Source organism: Coregonus lavaretus, assembly GCF_964263955.1.
Source record: "Coregonus lavaretus genome assembly, chromosome: 1".
NCBI classification, from domain to species: Eukaryota; Metazoa; Chordata; class Actinopteri; order Salmoniformes; family Salmonidae; genus Coregonus; species Coregonus lavaretus.
This window is the reverse complement of record NC_139988.1, coordinates 91,984,332-92,006,631: the sequence shown is the minus strand read 5'-3', so window position 1 is coordinate 92,006,631 and position 22,300 is coordinate 91,984,332. Positions and strand designations below refer to the sequence as shown.

The following is a 22,300-nucleotide window of genomic DNA, read 5'->3' as shown; positions in this document are numbered from 1 at the left end:
TTCTCTCTCTCCTCTTCTCTTTCTCTCTCTCGCTCTCTCCTCTTTCACCTGTTCTCTCTCTCTCTCTCTCTCTCTCTCCTCTCTCTCTCCTCTCTTTCACCTGTTCTCTCTCTCTGTCTCTCTCTCTCTCTCTGTCTCTCTCTCTGTCTCTGTCTCTGTCTCTCTCTCTCTCTCTCTCTCTCTCTCTCTCTGTCTCTGTCTCTGTCTCTGTCTCTGTCTCTGTCTCTGTCTCTGTCTCTCTCTCTCTCTCTCTGTCTCTCTCGCTCTCTCTCTCTCTCTCTCTCCTCTTTCACCTGTTCTCTCTCTCACCCTCTCACCTGTTATTTTTCTCCTCTCAGCTCTTACCTCTGCTCGGAGGCACAGTTCTGCTGGTATTGACCTTTTCTTACATCATACTAGCCTCCACACCAGCCGTTCTAGGGCCGATGCGTCCCAAATGGCACCTAATCTTCTATATAGAGCACTACTTTTGACTGGAGCCCTATGGGTCCTGGTCAAAGGTAGTACACTATAATAGGGAATAGGGTGCCATTTTGGATGCTTCGTAGGTTTCTCCAGAATGAGACTTAACATCCTACTGCTATACAGATATTAGATCCATTAATGCCAGACTCCATAAGTCTCATTTATGTTATGAAATATCAAACTGTCGGAGCGACAAAACAAACCCAGGCCAGACATCATGTAAACAAACCCAGGCCAGACATCATGTAAACAAACCCAGGCCAGACATCATGTAAACAAACCCAGGCCAGACATCATGTAAACAAACCCAGGCTAGACATCATGTAAACAAACCCAGGCCAGACATAATGTAAACAAACCCAGGCCAGACATAATGTAAACAAACCCAGGCCAGACCTAATGTAAACAAACCCAGGCCAGACATCATGTAAACAAACCCAGGCCAGACATCATGTAAACAAACCCAGGCCAGACCTAATGTAAACAAACCCAAGCCAGACATCATGTAAACAAACCCAGGCCAGACATAATGTAAACAAACCCAGGCCAGACATAATGTAAACAAACCCAGGCCAGACCTAATGTAAACAAACCCAGGCCAGACATCATGTAAACAAACCCAGGCCAGACATCATGTAAACAAACCCAGGCCAGACATCATGTAAACAAACCCAGGCCAGACCTAATGTAAACAAACCCAGGCCAGACATAACGTAAACAAACCCAGGCCAGACATCATGTGAACAAACCCAGGCCAGTCCTAATGTAAACAAACCCAGGTCAGACATCATGTAAACGAACCCAGGCCAGACATAATGTAAACAAACCCAGGCTAGATGTCATAACGTTTTCTGAGTGTTTTCAAGCGGCTGCTGGGCCAGCCTTCCATCAGTCAGTACCAGACAGCTGGGCCAGCCACCCTTCCATCATTCAGTACCAGACAGCTGGGCCACCCTTCCATCATTCAGTACCAGACAGCTGGGCCAGCCACCCTTCCATCATTCAGTACCAGACAGCTGGTTTACCCTTCCATCATTCAGTAGACAGCTGGGCCAGCCACCCTTCCATCATTCAGTACCAGACAGCTGGGCCAGCCACCCTTCCATCATTCAGTACCAGACAGCTGGGCCGCCCTTCCATCAGTCAGTACCAGACAGCTGGGCCAGCCTTCCATCATTCAGTACCAGACAGCTGGTGTTCTCGTTTGCTTGTAGCCTACAACAAGCATGCAGGTTCCTCTACTGTATAAACATTACAGTTTACAAGTGGAGTCCGATATGAACGTGACAGCAGTAAAGGCCGCCTACTGCGGTGCAACGGTAGCGCCGTTATCCGCTTCATCTCTTGCAGTGCAAACACTTGCCTGGAAAAGTCAGCCCTTACCAACTATAGGGTTGAATAAATTCACCGTCAAAAGGTTGCAATGGTAAACTCCACATCCAAGAGGAAAACATTTAGCCAGCTAGCAACTCCAGCAAAGTTTGCAAGTGCATAAACGTTTATTTGGCTGTAGGCTAATCCCACCACCGGTAGGCTATGCACATGTTCAAGCAATGCAGGTGTGGATCTATTTGTTTGCTAGCCAGCTAAATAAGCTAGCTTCACTTACCAGTAGAAAGAGCTGGCTTTCGTGGTTATTATCCATAGTGTCCAGCATGCTGCTGGCACTGTTCGTGCTGACTGAAGTATGGTCCAACTAGCAAGTGTTGCACTAATAAAAATATTCTCAATCCATTGCTGAATGAAAATCACCCACAATTCCAGATTTCATTCAGAAGCTCAAGCTAGCAACATCAAAGCAACTTTGTATCGACGGACCCAGCAGTGTTTTCAAATCTGTGCTCCTGTCAGCTGTCACACACACAGGCAGACCCACAGACAGACTGACAGCCAGGAGCCAATATTATTAACCGTTGTTACAAATGAAATTGTATTTGTCACATGCCCTTAGCCAACAATGCAGTTTTTAAGAAAAATAAGAGTTAAGAAAATATTTACTAAATAAAATATATTTAAAAAAAAAAGTTACACACTAAAATAACATTAACGAGGCTATATACAGGGGGTACCGGTACCGAGTCAATGTGCGGGGGTACAGGTTAGTCAAGGTAGTTTGTACATGTAGGTAGGGGTAAAGTGACTATGCAAAGATAATGTAATGTAAATAGTCTGGGTGGCCATTTGATTAATTGTTCAGCAGTCTTATGGCTTGTTGGTAGAAGCTGTTAAAGAGCCTTTTGGACCTAGACTTGGCGCTCCGGTACCGCTTGCCGTGTGGTAGCAGAGAGAACAGTCTATGACTTGGGTGACTGGAGTCTTTGACAATTTTTTTGGCCTTCCTCAGACACAGCCTGGTATATAGAGGTCCTGGATAGCAGGAAAGCTCGGCCCCAGTGATGTACTGGGCCTTCCGCACTACCCTCTGTAGTGCCTTGCGGTCAGAGGCCAAGCAGTTGCCATACCAGGTGGTGATGCAACCAGTCAGGATGCTCTCGATGGTGCAGCTGTATAACCTTTTGAGGATCTGAGGACCCATGCCAAATCTTTTCAGTCTCCTTAGCAGGAAAAGGCGCTGTCGTGCCCTCTTCACAACTTTCTTGGTGTGTTTGGACCATGATAGTTTGTTGGTGATGTGGACACCAAGGAACTTGAAACTCTCGACCCGTTCCACTACAGCCCTGTTGATGTTAATGGGTCCGTGTTCGGCCCTCCTTTTCCGTAGTCCACGATCATCTCTTTTGTCTTGCTCACGTTGAGGGAGAGGTTGTCTCTGACCTTCTCCCTGTAGGCTGTCTCATAATTTTTGGTGATCAGGCCTACCACTGTTGTCGCCAGCAAACTTAATGATGGTGTTGGAGTCGTGCTTGGCCACACAGTCGTGGGTGAACAGGGAGTACAGGAGGGGCCCCCGTGTTGAGGATCAGTGTGGCAGATGTGTTGTTACCTACCCTTACCACCTGGGGGCGGCCCGTCAGGAAGTCCAGGATCCAGTTGCAGAGGGAGGTGTTTAGTCCCAGGGTCCTTAGCTTAGTGATGAGCTTTGTGGGCACTATGGTGTTGAACGCTGAGCTGTAGTCAATGAATAGCATTCTCACATAGGTGTTCCTCTTGTCCAGGTGGGAAAGGGCAGTGTGGAGTGCGATTGAGATTGTGTCATCTGTGGATCTGTTGGGGCGGTATGCGTATTGGAGTGGGTCTAGGGTTTCTGGGATGATGGTGTTGATGTGAGCCATGACCATCCTTTCAAAGCACTTCAGGTCTACAGACGTGAGGGCTACGGGTCGGTAGTCATTTAGGCACATGCATTTGTCAGCTAAATCAACTGTGTATATACTGTATCAACTCTCATTGATGAGTCTCATTTTGCATTGAGAGGGCTGTAGTTAGATATGTGTTGATGTGTTGCTGTAGTCGTGGATGGATCAGAGGAGCACATAGAAGTTATTGTCAATAGGGCTATGCGTCATATTTCCCTGGAGAAATCTGACCTGCAATTTATAAACAAAGCCGCTGTACTTATAATTTATTAAAAATAAAAAATGGTATCACTTTGAAGTTATCCAAATGGCAAATTCATCTTTCATCTATACATTTCAAGATATTTTAAACCAGAAATAAATATACATTTTATTTGGGACTGAGTCTGGCATTAATGTACAGTAGATAGGGTAACTTTCCCATAATTCCCTGGTTTTCCAGAAATCCTGGTTGGAGGATTCCGTATTTCCTTCTTATTCACTCGTAGTTCAAGCAATCTTCCAACCAGGATTTCTGGAAAACCAGGGAATTATGGGAAAGTTGCTGAAATTGTGCAACCCTATCAGTTACCATTGCACACTCCCCATAGTGTATTTAACTATACCCTACTAACCCGTAGAAAGATATCACATTGTCTTCTTATAGAGCTGAAAAACGTTACCAATTAACCAATTAACTCACACACTCAGCAGAAGCAAGCCTGTTATCCCCCTGAGGAGCTTTTTAAAAAATCACACATTTTGTCAAACATTATTTGACATATTTTTATCATTTGGTGTGCGAATTACTCCGTCCCATCGTCACAATCACTTTTTCTTTTTACAAAATAACTTCTCCAGATTCTTACTCTGTGATTCCCTCTGAAACCTCCTGTATCGACCGTCTGTATCGACCGTCTGTATCGACCGTCTGTATCGACCGTCTGTATCGACCGTCTGTATCGACCGTCTGTATCGACCGTCTGTATCGACCGTCTGTATCGACCGTCTGTATCGACCGTCTGTATCGACCGTCTGTATCCCTTATGAAGAACTCTACTCTACTTCTCTACCAAACTAACTATATCATAGAAAACATAATCGCTTCCTACTGTGCTCTGAGGGTTTTCATTCATCATTAGGAACCATCTCTAATGAGACTCAAGTCAAGTGAAAGGAGGAAACGATCTATTCGAGACATTTCATTATTCCAGATGTCTTGCACATCTTTGGCTAGCGGAGAGACAATGGCAGATGCCCTATCCAAACTCCCAGCCATGTTTGATGAATGTGGGTTCATTAAAGGTCTTGATGATGATGAATCCTCAGACCTCTGCTGTCTGTCTTAATGCTGATATTCAGTACTGTTAATGCATGATAAAAATACAATTATTACAATATCCCTGTTAACTGTTAGCTAGAGATTCCTGTTAACTGTTAGCTAGAGATTCCCTGTTAACTGTTAGCTAGAGATTCCTGTTAACTGTTAGCTAGCGATTCCTTGAGGTTTATTAAACAATAATACAATAATACAATGGGGCATCTTGACAAAAACTACTTTGGCCCCTCTCTTCCTCTCTCCTCCTCCTTCCCTCTCCTCTCTCCTCCTCCTTCCCTCTCCTCTCTCCTCCTCTCCTCTCTTCCTCTCTCCTCCTCCTTCCCTCACCTCCTTCCCTCTCCTCTCTCCTCCTCCCCTCTCTTCCTCTCTCCTTCTCCTTCCCTCACCTCCTCCTCTCTCCTCCTCCCCTCTCTTCTCCTCCTCCTCCCCCCCCCCCCCTCTCCAGAGGCAGTAGTGAATGATACCAGTGGAGAGAACAAGGCAGGAGCAGCGGATGTGTCAGCCAGTCAACATGTTATGGTCTGTGCCCTCAAAGAGCTGGGCAGCCTGGTGCAGAGTCTCAGTGCCACATCCTCACCGCTCATACAGGAGCCCTCTGTTGGTAGGACATTACACACACCATGCACCATGCAGACACACCATTACACACACCATGCACCATGCAGACACACCATGCACCATGCAGACACACCATGCACCATGCAGACACACCATTACACACACCATGCACCATGCAGACAAGAACACACACACACACACACACACAATCACACACAATCTCACACAATCACACACAATCACACACAATCACACACAGTCACACACAATCACACACAATCACACACAATCACACACAATCACACACAATCACACACAATCTCACACAATCACACACAATCACGTACAATCACACAATCACACACAATGCACAATGCAGACACGAACACACACACACAATCTCACACACACAATCACACACACACACAATCACACACAATGCACGATGCAGACAAACACACCCAGGACCAGCCCAGGACCAGCCCAAAAGGTCCTCGTACACTTTGATAGTGTAATGTGGGGTCCTCACAAGTATACAGTTATAGGGTTCCTCACAAGTATACAGTTATAGGGTTCCTCACAAGTATACAGTTATAGGGTTCCTAACAAGTATACAGTTATAGGGTTCCTAACAAGTATACAGGTATAGGGTTCCTCACAAGTATACAGTTATAGGGTTCCTCACAAGTATACAGTTATAGGGTTCCTAACAAGTATACAGTTATAGGGTTCCTAACAAGTATACAGGTATAGGGTTCCTAACAAGTATACAGTTATAGGGTTCCTCACAAGTATACAGTTATAGGGTTCCTAACAAGTATACAGTTATAGGGTTCCTAACAAGTATACAGTTATAGGGTTCCTAACAAGTATACAGGTATAGGGTTCCTAACAAGTATACAGTTATAGGGTTCCTAACAAGTATACAGGTATAGGGTTCCTAACAAGTATACAGTTATAGGGTTCCTAACAAGTATACAGTTATAGGGTTCCTAACAAGTATACAGTTATAGGGTTCCTCACAAGTATACAGGTATAGGGTTCCTAACAAGTATACAGTTATAGGGTTCCTAACAAGTATACAGTTATAGGGTTCCTAACAAGTATACAGGTATAGGGTTCCTAACAAGTATACAGGTATAGGGTTCCTAACAAGTATACAGGTATAGGGTTCCTAACAAGTATACAGTTATAGGGTTCCTAACAAGTATACAGTTATAGGGTTCCTAACAAGTATACAGTTATAGGGTTCCTAACAAGTATACAGGTATAGGGTTCCTAACAAGTATACAGTTATAGGGTTCCTAACAAGTATACAGTTATAGGGTTCCTAACAAGTATACAGTTATAGGGTTCCTAACAAGTATACAGTTATAGGGTTCCTAACAAGTATACAGTTATAGGGTTCCTAACAAGTATACAGGTATAGGGTTCCTAACAAGTATACAGGTATAGGGTTCCTAACAAGTATACAGTTATAGGGTTCCTAACAAGTATACAGTTATAGGGTTCCTAACAAGTATACAGTTATAGGGTTCCTAACAAGTATACAGTTATAGGGTTCCTAACAAGTATACAGGTATAGGGTTCCTAACAAGTATACAGGTATAGGGTTCCTAACAAGTATACAGGTATAGGGTTCCTAACAAGTATACAGGTATAGGGTTCCTAACAAGTATACAGGTATAGGGTTCCTAACAAGTATACAGTTATAGGGTTCCTAACAAGTATACAGTTATAGGGTTCCTAACAAGTATACAGTTATAGGGTTCCTAACAAGTATACAGTTATAGGGTTCCTAACAAGTATACAGGTATAGGGTTCCTAACAAGTATACAGTTATAGGGTTCCTAACAAGTATACAGTTATAGGGTTCCTAACAAGTATACAGTTATAGGGTTCCTAACAAGTATACAATTATAGGGTTCCTAACAAGTATACAGGTATAGGGTTCCTAACAAGTATACAATTATAGGGTTCCTAACAAGTATACAATTATAGGGTTCCTAACAAGTATACAGGTATAGGGTTCCTAACAAGTATACAATTATAGGGTTCCTAACAAGTATACAGGTATAGGGTTCCTAACAAGTATACAGTTATAGGGTTCCTCACAAGTATAGAGTTATAGGGTTCCTAACAAGTATACAGTTATAGGGTTCCTAACAAGTATACAGTTATAGGGTTCCTAACAAGTATACAGGTATAGGGTTCCTCACAAGTAACACATACACACACTAACCCTGCCCCTGTCTCCTCAGGTCTCCTGGAGACTGTCTCCTCGGTGCTGCTCCACCCCAGCATGGCTGCCCGTCTGGCGGCGGCCTGGTGTTTACGCTGCGTTGCCGTGGCGCTGCCCTATCAGTTGACTCCACTGCTGGAGCGCTGTGCGGAGCGCATCAACAACCTGAAGAGCTCTCCGGAGGCCGTGAGCGGCTACAGCTTCGCCATGGCTGCCCTGCTGGGGGGCGTGCACCAATGTCCTCTAGGGTTACCTCACTCCAAGGGAAAGGTAGGGACCCATTCCCCTTGGTCCAAACCTCTAGGGTTACCACACTCCAAGGGCAAGGTAGGGACCCATTCCCCTTGGTCCAAACCTCTAGGGTTACCACACTCCAAGGGCAAGGTAGGGACCCATTCCCCTTGGTCCAAACCTCTAGGGTTACCACACTCCAAGGGCAAGGTAGGGACCCATTCCCCTTGGTCCAAACCTCTAGGGTTACCACACTCCAAGGGCAAGGTAGGGACCCATTCCCCTTGGTCCAAACCTCTAGGGTTACCACACTCCAAGGGCAAGGTAGGGACCCATTCCCCTTGGTCCAAACCTCTAGGGTTACCACACTCCAAGGGCAAGGTAGGGACCCATTCCCCTTGGTCCAAACCTCTAGGGTTACCACACTCCAAGGGCAAGGTAGGGACCCATTCCCCTTGGTCCAAACCTCTAGGGTTACCACACTCCAAGGGCAAGGTAGGGACCCATTCCCCTTGGTCCAAACCTCTAGGGTTACCACACTCCAAGGGCAAGGTAGGGACCCATTCCCCTTGGTCCAAACCTCTAGGGTTACCACACTCCAAGGGAAAGGTAGGGACCCATTTCCCTTGGTCCAAACCTCTAGGGTTACCACACTCCAAGGGAAAGGTAGGGACCCATTTCCCTTGGTCCAAACCTAGGACCCTAGCAAATCTGTAATACAGAGAACACCGACGGAATCACGGAATCCAGACATTAACACTGAATTCAACAATATAATAACATGTATTGAACTTGAATCAACTAAATGTATTGAACTTAGTAGGGAATCAACTAAATGTATTTAACTTAGTAGGGAATCAACTAAATGTATTGAACTTAGTAGGGAATCAACTAAATGTATTTAACTTAGTAGGGAATCAACTAAATGTATTGAACTTAGTAGGGAATCAACTAAATGTATTGAACTTAGTAGGGAATCAACTAAATGTATTGAACTTAGTAGGGAATCAACTAAATGTATTGAACTTAGTAGGGAATCAACTAAATGTATTGAACTTAGTAGGGAATCAACTAAATGTATTGAACTTAGTAGGGAATCAACTAAATGTATTGAACTTAGTAGGGAATCAACTAAATGTATTGAACTTAGTAGGGAATCAACTAAATGTATTGAACTTCCTGCAACTTTCTGAAGAGGCAAAGATAATGCCTGTCTGTGTGTTTGTGCGGTGCACTGGTGTAAAGTACTTAAGTAAAAATACTTTAAAGTACTACTTAAATCGTTTTTTTGGGGGGTATTTGTACTTTACTTTACTATTTATATTTTTTGACAACTTTTACTTCACTACTACATTAATAAAGAAAATCCCCCCCCCCCCCCCCCCAAAAAGTACTTTTTTCTCCATACATTTTCCCTTTCACCCAAAAGTACTCGTTACATTGTGAATGCTTAGCAGGACAGGATAATGGTCCAATTCACACACTTATCAAGAGAACATCCCTGGTCATCCCTATAGCCTCTGATCTGGTGGACTCACTAAACACACATGCTTCGTTTGTAAATGATGTCTGAGTGTTGGAGTGTGCCCCTGGCTTTCCATAAATAAATAGAAAACAAGACAATTGGGCAGTCTAGTTTGCCTAATATCAGGAATTTGAAATGATTTGTACGTTTACTTTGACGTTTAATACTCTGTGTTTTATCTCTCTGTTCTCCCTAGTCTAGCAGGTGTTATATACTCTGTGTTATATCTCTCTGTTCTCCCTAGTCTAGCAGGTGTTATATACTCTGTGTTATATACTCTGTTCTCCCTAGTCTAGCAGGTGTTATATACTCTGTGTTATATACTCTGTTCTCCCTAGTCTAGCAGGTGTTATATACTCTGTTCTCCCTAGTCTAGCAGGTGTTATATACTCTGTGTTATATACTCTGTTCTCCCTAGTCTAGCAGGTGTTATATACTATGTGTTATATCTCTCTGTTCTCCCTAGTCTAGCAGGTGTTATATACTCTGTGTTATATCTCTCTGTTCTCCCTAGTCTAGCAGGTGTTATATACTCTGTGTTATATACTCTGTTCTCCCTAGTCTAGCAGGTGTTATATACTCTGTGTTATATCTCTCTGTTCTCCCTAGTCTAGCAGGTGTTATATACTCTGTGTTATATACTCTGTTCTCCCTAGTCTAGCAGGTGTTATATACTCTGTGTTATATACTCTGTTCTCCCTAGTCTAGCAGGTGTTATATACTCTGTGTTATATACTCTGTTCTCCCTAGTCTAGCAGGTGTTATATACTCTGTGTTATATACTCTGTTCTCCCTAGTCTAGCAGGTGTTATATACTCTGTAATATCTCTCTGTTCTCCCTAGTCTAGCAGGTGTTATATACTCTGTTCTCCCTAGTCTAGCAGGTGTTATATACTCTGTTATATCTCTCTGTTCTCCCTAGTCTAGCAGGTGTAATATACTCTGTAATATCTCTCTGTTCTCCCTAGTCTAGCAGGTGTTATATACTCTGTGTTATATACTCTGTTCTCCCTAGTCTAGCAGGTGTTATATACTCTGTTCTCCCTAGTCTAGCAGGTGTTATATACTCTGTGTAATATACTATGTTCTCCCTAGTCTAGCAGGTGTTATATCTCTCTGTTCTCCCTAGTCTAGCAGGTGTTATATACTCTGTGTTATATCTCTCTGTTCTCCCTAGTCTAGCAGGTGTTATATACTCTGTGTTAAATCTCTCTGTTCTCCCTAGTCTAGCAGGTGTTATATACTCTGTGTTATATACTCTGTTCTCCCTAGTCTAGCAGGTGTTATATACTCTGTGTTATATCTCTCTGTTCTCCCTAGTCTAGCAGGTGTTATATACTCTGTGTTATATCTCTCTGTTCTCCCTAGTCTAGCAGGTGTTATATACTCTGTGTTATATCTCTCTGTTCTCCCTAGTCTAGCAGGTGTTATATACTCTGTGTTATATACTCTGTTCTCCCTAGTCTAGCAGGTGTTATATACTCTGTAATATCTCTCTGTTCTCCCTAGTCTAGCAGGTGTTATATACTCTGTGTTATATCTCTCTGTTCTCCCTAGTCTAGCAGGTGTTATATACTCTGTGTTATATCTCTCTGTTCTCCCTAGTCTAGCAGGTGTTATATACTCTGTGTTATATACTCTGTTCTCCCTAGTCTAGCAGGTGTTATATACTCTGTAATATCTCTCTGTTCTCCCTAGTCTAGCAGGTGTTATATACTCTGTGTTATATACTCTGTTCTCCCTAGTCTAGCAGGTGTTATATACTCTGTAATATCTCTCTGTTCTCCCTAGTCTAGCAGGTGTTATATACTCTGTAATATCTCCCTGTTCTCCCTAGTCTAGCAGGTGTTATATACTCTGTGTTATATCTCTCTGTTCTCCCTAGTCTAGCAGGTGTTATATACTCTGTATTATATACTCTGTTCTCCCTAGTCTAGCAGGTGTTATATACTCTGTAATATCTCTCTGTTCTCCCTAGTCTAGCAGGTGTTATATACTCTGTGTTATATACTCTGTTCTCCCTAGTCTAGCAGGTGTTATATACTCTGTTATATCTCTCTGTTCTCCCTAGTCTAGCAGGTGTTATATACTCTGTAATATCTCTCTGTTCTCCCTAGTCTAGCAGGTGTTATATACTCTGTGTTATATACTCTGTTCTCCCTAGTCTAGCAGGTGTTATATACTCTGTTCTCCCTAGTCTAGCTGGTGTAATATACTCTGTTCTCCCTAGTCTAGCTGGTGTTATATACTCTGTTCTCCCTAGTCTAGCAGGTGTTATATATTCTGTTCTCCCTAGTCTAGCAGGTGTTATATACTCTGTTCTCCCTAGTCTAGCAGGTGTTATATACTCTGTGTTATATCTCTCTGTTCTCCCTAGTCTAGCAGGTGTTATATACTCTGTGTTATATACTCTGTTCTCCCTAGTCTAGCAGGTGTTATATACTCTGTGTTATATACTCTGTTCTCCCTAGTCTAGCAGGTGTTATATACTATGTGTTATATACTCTGTTCTCCCTAGTCTAGCAGGTGTTATATACTCTGTAATATCTCTCTGTTCTCCCTAGTCTAGCAGGTGTTATATACTCTGTTCTCCCTAGTCTAGCAGGTGTTATATACTCTGTTCTCCCTAGTCTAGCAGGTGTTATATACTCTGTTCTCCCTAGTCTAGCAGGTGTTATATACTCTGTGTTATATACTCTGTTCTCCCTAGTCTAGCAGGTGTTATATACTCTGTTCTCCCTAGTCTAGCAGGTGTTATATACTCTGTGTAATATACTATGTTCTCCCTAGTCTAGCAGGTGTTATATCTCTCTGTTCTCCCTAGTCTAGCAGGTGTTATATACTCTGTGTTATATCTCTCTGTTCTCCCTAGTCTAGCAGGTGTTATATACTCTGTGTTAAATCTCTCTGTTCTCCCTAGTCTAGCAGGTGTTATATACTCTGTGTTATATACTCTGTTCTCCCTAGTCTAGCAGGTGTTATATACTCTGTTCTCCCTAGTCTAGCAGGTGTTATATACTCTGTGTTATATACTCTGTTCTCCCTAGTCTAGCAGGTGTTATATACTATGTGTTATATCTCTCTGTTCTCCCTAGTCTAGCAGGTGTTATATACTCTGTGTTATATCTCTCTGTTCTCCCTAGTCTAGCAGGTGTTATATACTCTGTGTTATATACTCTGTTCTCCCTAGTCTAGCAGGTGTTATATACTCTGTGTTATATACTCTGTTCTCCCTAGTCTAGCAGGTGTTATATACTCTGTGTTATATACTCTGTTCTCCCTAGTCTAGCAGGTGTTATATACTCTGTGTTATATACTCTGTTCTCCCTAGTCTAGCAGGTGTTATATACTCTGTAATATCTCTCTGTTCTCCCTAGTCTAGCAGGTGTTATATACTCTGTTCTCCCTAGTCTAGCAGGTGTTATATACTCTGTTATATCTCTCTGTTCTCCCTAGTCTAGCAGGTGTAATATACTCTGTAATATCTCTCTGTTCTCCCTAGTCTAGCAGGTGTTATATACTCTGTGTTATATACTCTGTTCTCCCTAGTCTAGCAGGTGTTATATACTCTGTTCTCCCTAGTCTAGCAGGTGTTATATACTCTGTGTTATATACTCTGTTCTCCCTAGTCTAGCAGGTGTTATATACTCTGTTCTCCCTAGTCTAGCTGGTGTAATATACTCTGTTCTCCCTAGTCTAGCTGGTGTTATATACTCTGTTCTCCCTAGTCTAGCAGGTGTTATATATTCTGTTCTCCCTAGTCTAGCAGGTGTTATATACTCTGTTCTCCCTAGTCTAGCAGGTGTTATATACTCTGTGTTATATCTCTCTGTTCTCCCTAGTCTAGCAGGTGTTATATACTCTGTGTAATATACTCTGTTCTCCCTAGTCTAGCAGGTGTTATATACTCTGTGTTATATACTCTGTTCTCCCTAGTCTAGCAGGTGTTATATACTCTGTGTTATATACTCTGTTCTCCCTAGTCTAGCAGGTGTTATATACTATGTGTTATATACTCTGTTCTCCCTAGTCTAGCAGGTGTTATATACTCTGTAATATCTCTCTGTTCTCCCTAGTCTAGCAGGTGTTATATACTCTGTTCTCCCTAGTCTAGCAGGTGTTATATACTCTGTTCTCCCTAGTCTAGCAGGTGTTATATACTCTGTTCTCCCTAGTCTAGCAGGTGTTATATACTCTGTGTTATATACTCTGTTCTCCCTAGTCTAGCAGGTGTTATATACTCTGTTCTCCCTAGTCTAGCAGGTGTTATATACTCTGTGTAATATACTATGTTCTCCCTAGTCTAGCAGGTGTTATATCTCTCTGTTCTCCCTAGTCTAGCAGGTGTTATATACTCTGTGTTATATCTCTCTGTTCTCCCTAGTCTAGCAGGTGTTATATACTCTGTGTTAAATCTCTCTGTTCTCCCTAGTCTAGCAGGTGTTATATACTCTGTGTTATATACTCTGTTCTCCCTAGTCTAGCAGGTGTTATATACTCTGTTCTCCCTAGTCTAGCAGGTGTTATATACTCTGTGTTATATACTCTGTTCTCCCTAGTCTAGCAGGTGTTATATACTATGTGTTATATCTCTCTGTTCTCCCTAGTCTAGCAGGTGTTATATACTCTGTGTTATATCTCTCTGTTCTCCCTAGTCTAGCAGGTGTTATATACTCTGTGTTATATACTCTGTTCTCCCTAGTCTAGCAGGTGTTATATACTCTGTGTTATATACTCTGTTCTCCCTAGTCTAGCAGGTGTTATATACTCTGTGTTATATACTCTGTTCTCCCTAGTCTAGCAGGTGTTATATACTCTGTGTTATATACTCTGTTCTCCCTAGTCTAGCAGGTGTTATATACTCTGTAATATCTCTCTGTTCTCCCTAGTCTAGCAGGTGTTATATACTCTGTTCTCCCTAGTCTAGCAGGTGTTATATACTCTGTTATATCTCTCTGTTCTCCCTAGTCTAGCAGGTGTAATATACTCTGTAATATCTCTCTGTTCTCCCTAGTCTAGCAGGTGTTATATACTCTGTGTTATATACTCTGTTCTCCCTAGTCTAGCAGGTGTTATATACTCTGTTCTCCCTAGTCTAGCAGGTGTTATATACTCTGTGTAATATACTATGTTCTCCCTAGTCTAGCAGGTGTTATATCTCTCTGTTCTCCCTAGTCTAGCAGGTGTTATATACTCTGTGTTAAATCTCTCTGTTCTCCCTAGTCTAGCAGGTGTTATATACTATGTGTTATATACTCTGTTCTCCCTAGTCTAGCAGGTGTTATATACTCTGTGTTATATCTCTCTGTTCTCCCTAGTCTAGCAGGTGTTATATACTCTGTGTTATATCTCTCTGTTCTCCCTAGTCTAGCAGGTGTTATATACTATGTGTTATATACTCTGTTCTCCCTAGTCTAGCAGGTGTTATATACTCTGTAATATCTCTCTGTTCTCCCTAGTCTAGCAGGTGTTATATACTCTGTGTTATATCTCTCTGTTCTCCCTAGTCTAGCAGGTGTTATATACTCTGTAATATCTCCCTGTTCTCCCTAGTCTAGCAGGTGTTATATACTCTGTGTTATATCTCTCTGTTCTCCCTAGTCTAGCAGGTGTTATATACTCTGTGTTATATACTCTGTTCTCCCTAGTCTAGCAGGTGTTATATACTCTGTAATATCTCTCTGTTCTCCCTAGTCTAGCAGGTGTTATATACTCTGTGTTATATACTCTGTTCTCCCTAGTCTAGCAGGTGTTATATACTCTGTAATATCTCTCTGTTCTCCCTAGTCTAGCAGGTGTTATATACTCTGTAATATCTCCCTGTTCTCCCTAGTCTAGCAGGTGTTATATAATCTGTGTTATATCTCTCTGTTCTCCCTAGTCTAGCAGGTGTTATATACTCTGTGTTATATACTCTGTTCTCCCTAGTCTAGCAGGTGTTATATACTCTGTAATATCTCTCTGTTCTCCCTAGTCTAGCAGGTGTTATATACTCTGTGTTATATACTCTGTTCTCCCTAGTCTAGCAGGTGTTATATACTCTGTTATATCTCTCTGTTCTCCCTAGTCTAGCAGGTGTTATATACTCTGTAATATCTCTCTGTTCTCCCTAGTCTAGCAGGTGTTATATACTCTGTGTTATATACTCTGTTCTCCCTAGTCTAGCAGGTGTTATATACTATGTTCTCCCTAGTCTAGCTGGTGTAATATACTCTGTTCTCCCTAGTCTAGCTGGTGTTATATACTCTGTTCTCCCTAGTCTAGCAGGTGTTATATATTCTGTTCTCCCTAGTCTAGCAGGTGTTATATACTCTGTTCTCCCTAGTCTAGCAGGTGTTATATACTCTGTGTTATATCTCTCTGTTCTCCCTAGTCTAGCAGGTGTTATATACTCTGTAATATCTCTCTGTTCTCCCTAGTCTAGCAGGTGTTATATACTCTGTGTAATATACTCTGTTCTCCCTAGTCTAGCAGGTGTTATATACTCTGTGTTATATACTCTGTTTTCCCTAGTCTAGCAGGTGTTATATACTCTGTGTTATATACTCTGTTCTCCCTAGTCTAGCAGGTGTTATATACTATGTGTTATATACTCTGTTCTCCCTAGTCTAGCAGGTGTTATATACTATGTAATATCTCTCTGTTCTCCCTAGTCTAGCAGGTGTTATATACTCTGTTCTCCCTAGTCTAGCAGGTGTTATATACTCTGTTCTCCCTAGTCTAGCAGGTGTTATATACTCTGTTCTCCCTAGTCTAGCAGGTGTTATATACTCTGTGTTATATCTCTCTGTTCTCCCTAGTCTAGCAGGTGTTATATACTCTGTGTTATATACTCTGTTCTCCCTAGTCTAGCAGGTGTTATATACTCTGTGTTATATACTCTGTTCTCCCTAGTCTAGCAGGTGTTATATCCTCTGTGTTATATACTCTGTTCTCCCTAGTCTAGCAGGTGTTATATACTCTGTCCTCCCTAGTCTAGCAGGTGTTATATACTCTGTTATATCTCTCTGTTCTCCCTAGTCTAGCAGGTGTAATATACTCTGTAATATCTCTCTGTTCTCCCTAGTCTAGCAGGTGTTATATACTCTGTGTTATATACTCTGTTCTCCCTAGTCTAGCAGGTGTTATATACTCTGTTCTCCCTAGTCTAGCAGGTGTTATATACTCTGTGTTATATACTCTGTTCTCCCTAGTCTAGCAGGTGTTATATACTCTGTTCTCCCTAGTCTAGCTGGTGTAATATACTCTGTTCTCCCTAGTCTAGCTGGTGTTATATACTCTGTTCTCCCTAGTCTAGCAGGTGTTATATATTCTGTTCTCCCTAGTCTAGCAGGTGTTATATACTCTGTTCTCCCTAGTCTAGCAGGTGTTATATACTCTGTGTTATATCTCTCTGTTCTCCCTAGTCTAGCAGGTGTTATATACTCTGTGTAATATACTCTGTTCTCCCTAGTCTAGCAGGTGTTATATACTCTGTGTTATATACTCTGTTCTCCCTAGTCTAGCAGGTGTTATATACTCTGTGTTATATACTCTGTTCTCCCTAGTCTAGCAGGTGTTATATACTATGTGTTATATACTCTGTTCTCCCTAGTCTAGCAGGTGTTATATACTCTGTAATATCTCTCTGTTCTCCCTAGTCTAGCAGGTGTTATATACTCTGTTCTCCCTAGTCTAGCAGGTGTTATATACTCTGTTCTCCCTAGTCTAGCAGGTGTTATATACTCTGTTCTCCCTAGTCTAGCAGGTGTTATATACTCTGTGTTATATACTCTGTTCTCCCTAGTCTAGCAGGTGTTATATACTCTGTTCTCCCTAGTCTAGCAGGTGTTATATACTCTGTGTAATATACTATGTTCTCCCTAGTCTAGCAGGTGTTATATCTCTCTGTTCTCCCTAGTCTAGCAGGTGTTATATACTCTGTGTTATATCTCTCTGTTCTCCCTAGTCCTAGCAGGTGTTTATATACTCCTGTGTTAAATCTCTCTGTTCTCCCTAGTCTAGCAGGTGTTATATACTCTGTGTTATATACTCTGTTCTCCCTAGTCTAGCAGGTGTTATATACTCTGTTCTCCCTAGTCTAGCAGGTGTTATATACTCTGTGTTTATATACTCTGTTTCTCCCTAGTCCTAGCAGGTGTTATATACTATATGTGTTATATCTCTCTGTTCTCCCTAGTCTAGCAGGTGTTATATACTCTGTGTTATATCTCTCTGTTCTCCCTAGTCTAGCAGGTGTTATATACTCTGTGTTTATATACTCTGTTCTCCCTAGTCTAGCAGGTGTTATATACTCTGTGTTATATACTCTGTTCTCCCTAGTCTAGCAGGTGTTATATACTCTGTGTTATATACTCTGTTCTCCCTAGTCTAGCAGGTGTTATATACTCTGTGTTATATACTCTGTTCTCCCTAGTCTAGCAGGTGTTATATACTCTGTAATATCTCTCTGTTCTCCCTAGTCTAGCAGGTGTTATATACTCTGTTCTCCCTAGTCTAGCAGGTGTTATATACTCTGTTATATCTCTCTGTTCTCCCTAGTCTAGCAGGTGTAATATACTCTGTAATATCTCTCTGTTCTCCCTAGTCTAGCAGGTGTTATATACTCTGTGTTATATACTCTGTTCTCCCTAGTCTAGCAGGTGTTATATACTCTGTTCTCCCTAGTCTAGCAGGTGTTATATACTCTGTGTAATATACTATGTTCTCCCTAGTCTAGCAGGTGTTATATCTCTCTGTTCTCCCTAGTCTAGCAGGTGTTATATACTCTGTGTTAAATCTCTCTGTTCTCCCTAGTCTAGCAGGTGTTATATACTATGTGTTATATACTCTGTTCTCCCTAGTCTAGCAGGTGTTATATACTCTGTGTTATATCTCTCTGTTCTCCCTAGTCTAGCAGGTGTTATATACTCTGTGTTATATCTCTCTGTTCTCCCTAGTCTAGCAGGTGTTATATACTATGTGTTATATACTCTGTTCTCCCTAGTCTAGCAGGTGTTATATACTCTGTAATATCTCTCTGTTCTCCCTAGTCTAGCAGGTGTTATATACTCTGTGTTATATCTCTCTGTTCTCCCTAGTCTAGCAGGTGTTATATACTCTGTAATATCTCCCTGTTCTCCCTAGTCTAGCAGGTGTTATATACTCTGTGTTATATCTCTCTGTTCTCCCTAGTCTAGCAGGTGTTATATACTCTGTGTTATATACTCTGTTCTCCCTAGTCTAGCAGGTGTTATATACTCTGTAATATCTCTCTGTTCTCCCTAGTCCTAGCAGGTGTTATATACTCTGTGTTATATACTCTGTTCTCCCTAGTCCTAGCAGGTGTTTATATACTCTGTAATATCTCTCTGTTCTCCCTAGTCCTAGCAGGTGTTATATACTCTGTAAATATCTCCCTGTTTCTCCCTAGTCCCTAGCAGGTGTTATATAATCTGTGTTTATATCTCTCTGTTCTCCCTAGTCCTAGCAGGTGTTTATATACTCTGTGTTATATACTCTGTTTCTCCCTAGTCCTAGCAGGTGTTATATACTCTGTAATATCTCTCTGTTCTCCCTAGTCTAGCAGGTGTTATATACTCTGTGTTATATACTCTGTTCTCCCTAGTCTAGCAGGTGTTTATATACTCTGTTTATATCTCTCTGTTCTCCCTAGTCTAGCAGGTGTTATATACTCTGTAATATCTCTCTGTTCTCCCTAGTCTAGCAGGTGTTTATATACTCTGTGTTATATACTCTGTTCTCCCTAGTTCTAGCAGGTGTTTATATACTATGTTCTCCCTAGTCCCTAGCTGGTGTAATATACTCTGTTTCTCCCTAGTCTAGCTGGTGTTTATATACTCTGTTTCTCCCTAGTCTAGCAGGGTGTTATATATTCTGTTCTCCCTAGTCTAGCAGGTGTTTATATACTCTGTTCTCCCTAGTCCTAGCAGGTGTTATATACTCTGTGTTATATCTCTCTGTTCTCCCTAGTCTAGCAGGTGTTATATACTCTGTAATATCTCTCTGTTCTCCCTAGTCCTAGCAGGTGTTTATATACTCTGTGTAATATACTCTGTTCTCCCTAGTCTAGCAGGTGTTTATATACTCTGTGTTATATACTCTGTTTTCCCTAGTCCTAGCAGGTGTTTATATACTCTGTGTTATATACTCTGTTCTCCCTAGTCTAGCAGGTGTTATATACTATGTGTTATATACTCTGTTCTCCCTAGTCCTAGCAGGTGTTATATACTATGTAATATCTCTCTGTTCTCCCTAGTCCTAGCAGGTGTTTATATACTCTGTTCTCCCTAGTCCTAGCAGGTGTTATATACTCTGTTCTCCCTAGTCTAGCAGGTGTTATATACTCTGTTCTCCCTAGTCTAGCAGGTGTTATATACTCTGTGTTTATATCTCTCTGTTCTCCCTAGTCTAGCAGGTGTTTATATACTCTGTGTTATATACTCTGTTCTCCCTAGTCTAGCAGGTGTTTATATACTCTGTGTTATATACTCTGTTCTCCCTAGTCCTAGCAGGTGTTATATCCTCTGTGTTTATATACTCTGTTCTCCCCTAGTCTAGCAGGTGTTATATACTCTGTCCCTCCCTAGTCTAGCAGGTGTTTATATACTCTGTTCTCCCTAGTCTAGCAGGTGTTATATACTCTGTTCTCCCCTAGTCTAGCAGGTGTTATATACTCTGTTCTCCCTAGTCTAGCAGGTGTTATATACTCTGTTCTCCCTAGTCCTAGCAGGTGTTATATTACTCTGTGTTATATCTCTCTGTTCTCCCTAGTCTAGCAGGTGTAATATACTCCTGTTCTCCCTAGTCTAGCAGGTGTTATATACTATGTGTTTATATACTCTGTTCTCCCTAGTCTAGCAGGTGTTATATACTCTGTAATATCTCTCTGTTCTCCCCTAGTCTAGCAGGTGTTTATATACTCTGTTTCTCCCTAGTCTAGCAGGTGTTATATACTCTGTTCTCCCTAGTCTAGCAGGTGTTATATACTCTGTTCTCCCTAGTCCTAGCAGGTGTTATATACTCTGTGTTATATCTCTCTGTTCTCCCTAGTCTAGCAGGTGTTTATATACTCCTGTGTTTATATACTCTGTTTCTCCCTAGTCTAGCAGGTGTTATATACTCTGTGTTATATACTCTGTTTCTCCCTAGTCTAGCAGGTGTTATATACTCTGTCCCTCCCTAGTCTAGCAGGTGTTATATACTCTGTTCTCCCTAGTCTAGCAGGTGTTATATACTCTGTTTCTCCCTAGTCTAGCAGGTGTTTATATACTCTGTTTCTCCCTAGTCTAGCAGGTGTTATATACTCTGTTCCTCCCTAGTCTAGCAGGTGTTATATACTCCTGTGTTATATCTCTCTGTTCTCCCTAGTCTAGCAGGTGTAATATACTCTGTTCTCCCCTAGTCCTAGCAGGTGTTATATACTCTGTGTAATACCTCTCTGGTTGTTCTAGCTGGTGGTGAGCATAGCTGAGGGACCTGCTCCGTACAGCAGCCCCAGAAACAGCCGTCCTGTCTCTGCAGAGAACCCAGGCTGGATGGCTGCTGCTGGGGGCACTAATGACCCTGGGTGAGTTAGTTCCCTACTCCTAACATCTAACCCCTAGCACTAATGACCCTGGGTGAGTTAGTTTCCCCTACTCCTAACATCTAACCCCTAGCCACTAATGACCCTGGGTGAGTTAGTTCCCTACTCCTAACATCTCACCCCCTAGCACTAATGGACCCCTGGGTGAGGCCCTATACTGGCCCCCAGCTGGCCTGTACATGTTTCACCTTCAGGCCTTACATTTAGCTGGGTTTTTTCAGCTCCTCTTCTATATTACTCCCAGTCAGCTAAAGCAATCCAGAGTTTTGGCTTTTCTTCCTATTAGAAGTGATTGGGTCCAAACACGACTTGTTTGGTCTCCAGCTCTGTCCCTAACACTGCTTTGTTTGTGGACATGGACGCTGTGGTCCAGGCCCGTCCCTGGTGCGATACCACCTGCCCAAGATGCTGCTGCTGTGGAGGAAACGTATTCCCCCCGTTCCCAGAAAGAGATGGAGGCAGAGAAGGCTAGAGGAGGACAGCTTCACCTGGCAGGTTACACTGGAGGGACGTGCCGGAGCGCTCTGTGGTAGGCACACGTGCCCTTCAGTACAGTTTCAATGTGTGGCTGTCACCCTGCGTTTCACCCTAGATCCCAAGGAGTTTTGCTTTGTCTAAAATGTCCCCCTCCCCTCTCTCTTCTCCTCTCCTCCTCTTCTCTCCTCCTCTCCTCCTCTTCTCTCCTCCTCTCCTCCTCTTCTCTCCTCCTCTCCTCCTCCTCTCCTCTCCTCCTCCCCCTCTCCTCTCCTCTCCTCCCTCTCTCTCCTCCTCCTCCCCCTCTCCTCTCCTCTCCTCCTCTCCTCTCCTCCTCTCCTCTCCTCCTCTCCTCCTCTCCTCTCTTCCTCTCCTCTCCTCTCCTCTCCTCTCCTCTCCTCTCCTCTCCTCTCCTCTCCTCTCCTCTCCTCTCCTCTCCTCTCCTCTCCTCTCCTCTCCTCTCCTCTCCCCCCTCTCTCTCCTCTCCTCCTCTCCTCTCCTCTCCCCCTCTCTCTCCTCCCTCTCTCTCCTCCTCTACTCCTCTCCTCTCCTCCTCTCTCCCCCTCTCCTCTCCCCCCTCTCCTCTCCTCCTCTCCTCCCCCCTCTCTCCTCCCTCTCTCCCCCCTCCTCTCTCCCCCCTCTC

The 22,300-nt window shown here is 42.5% G+C and overlaps 1 protein-coding gene across 1 annotated transcript in view; it reads left to right on the top strand.

Annotated features, from left to right (window-relative positions):
- LOC311132856 (HEAT repeat-containing protein 5B-like) overlaps positions 1-22,300 on the top strand; it is a 97,202-nt gene that overhangs the window by 15,841 nt on the left and 59,061 nt on the right. The window contains 7 exon segments of the mRNA XM_084166211.1: positions 5,486-5,641; positions 7,860-8,110; positions 21,050-21,070; positions 21,072-21,165; positions 21,557-21,606; positions 21,609-21,659; positions 21,661-21,712. Of these exon segments, the coding sequence (XP_084022337.1) occupies positions 5,486-5,641; positions 7,860-8,110; positions 21,050-21,070; positions 21,072-21,165; positions 21,557-21,606; positions 21,609-21,659; positions 21,661-21,712 (675 nt within the window).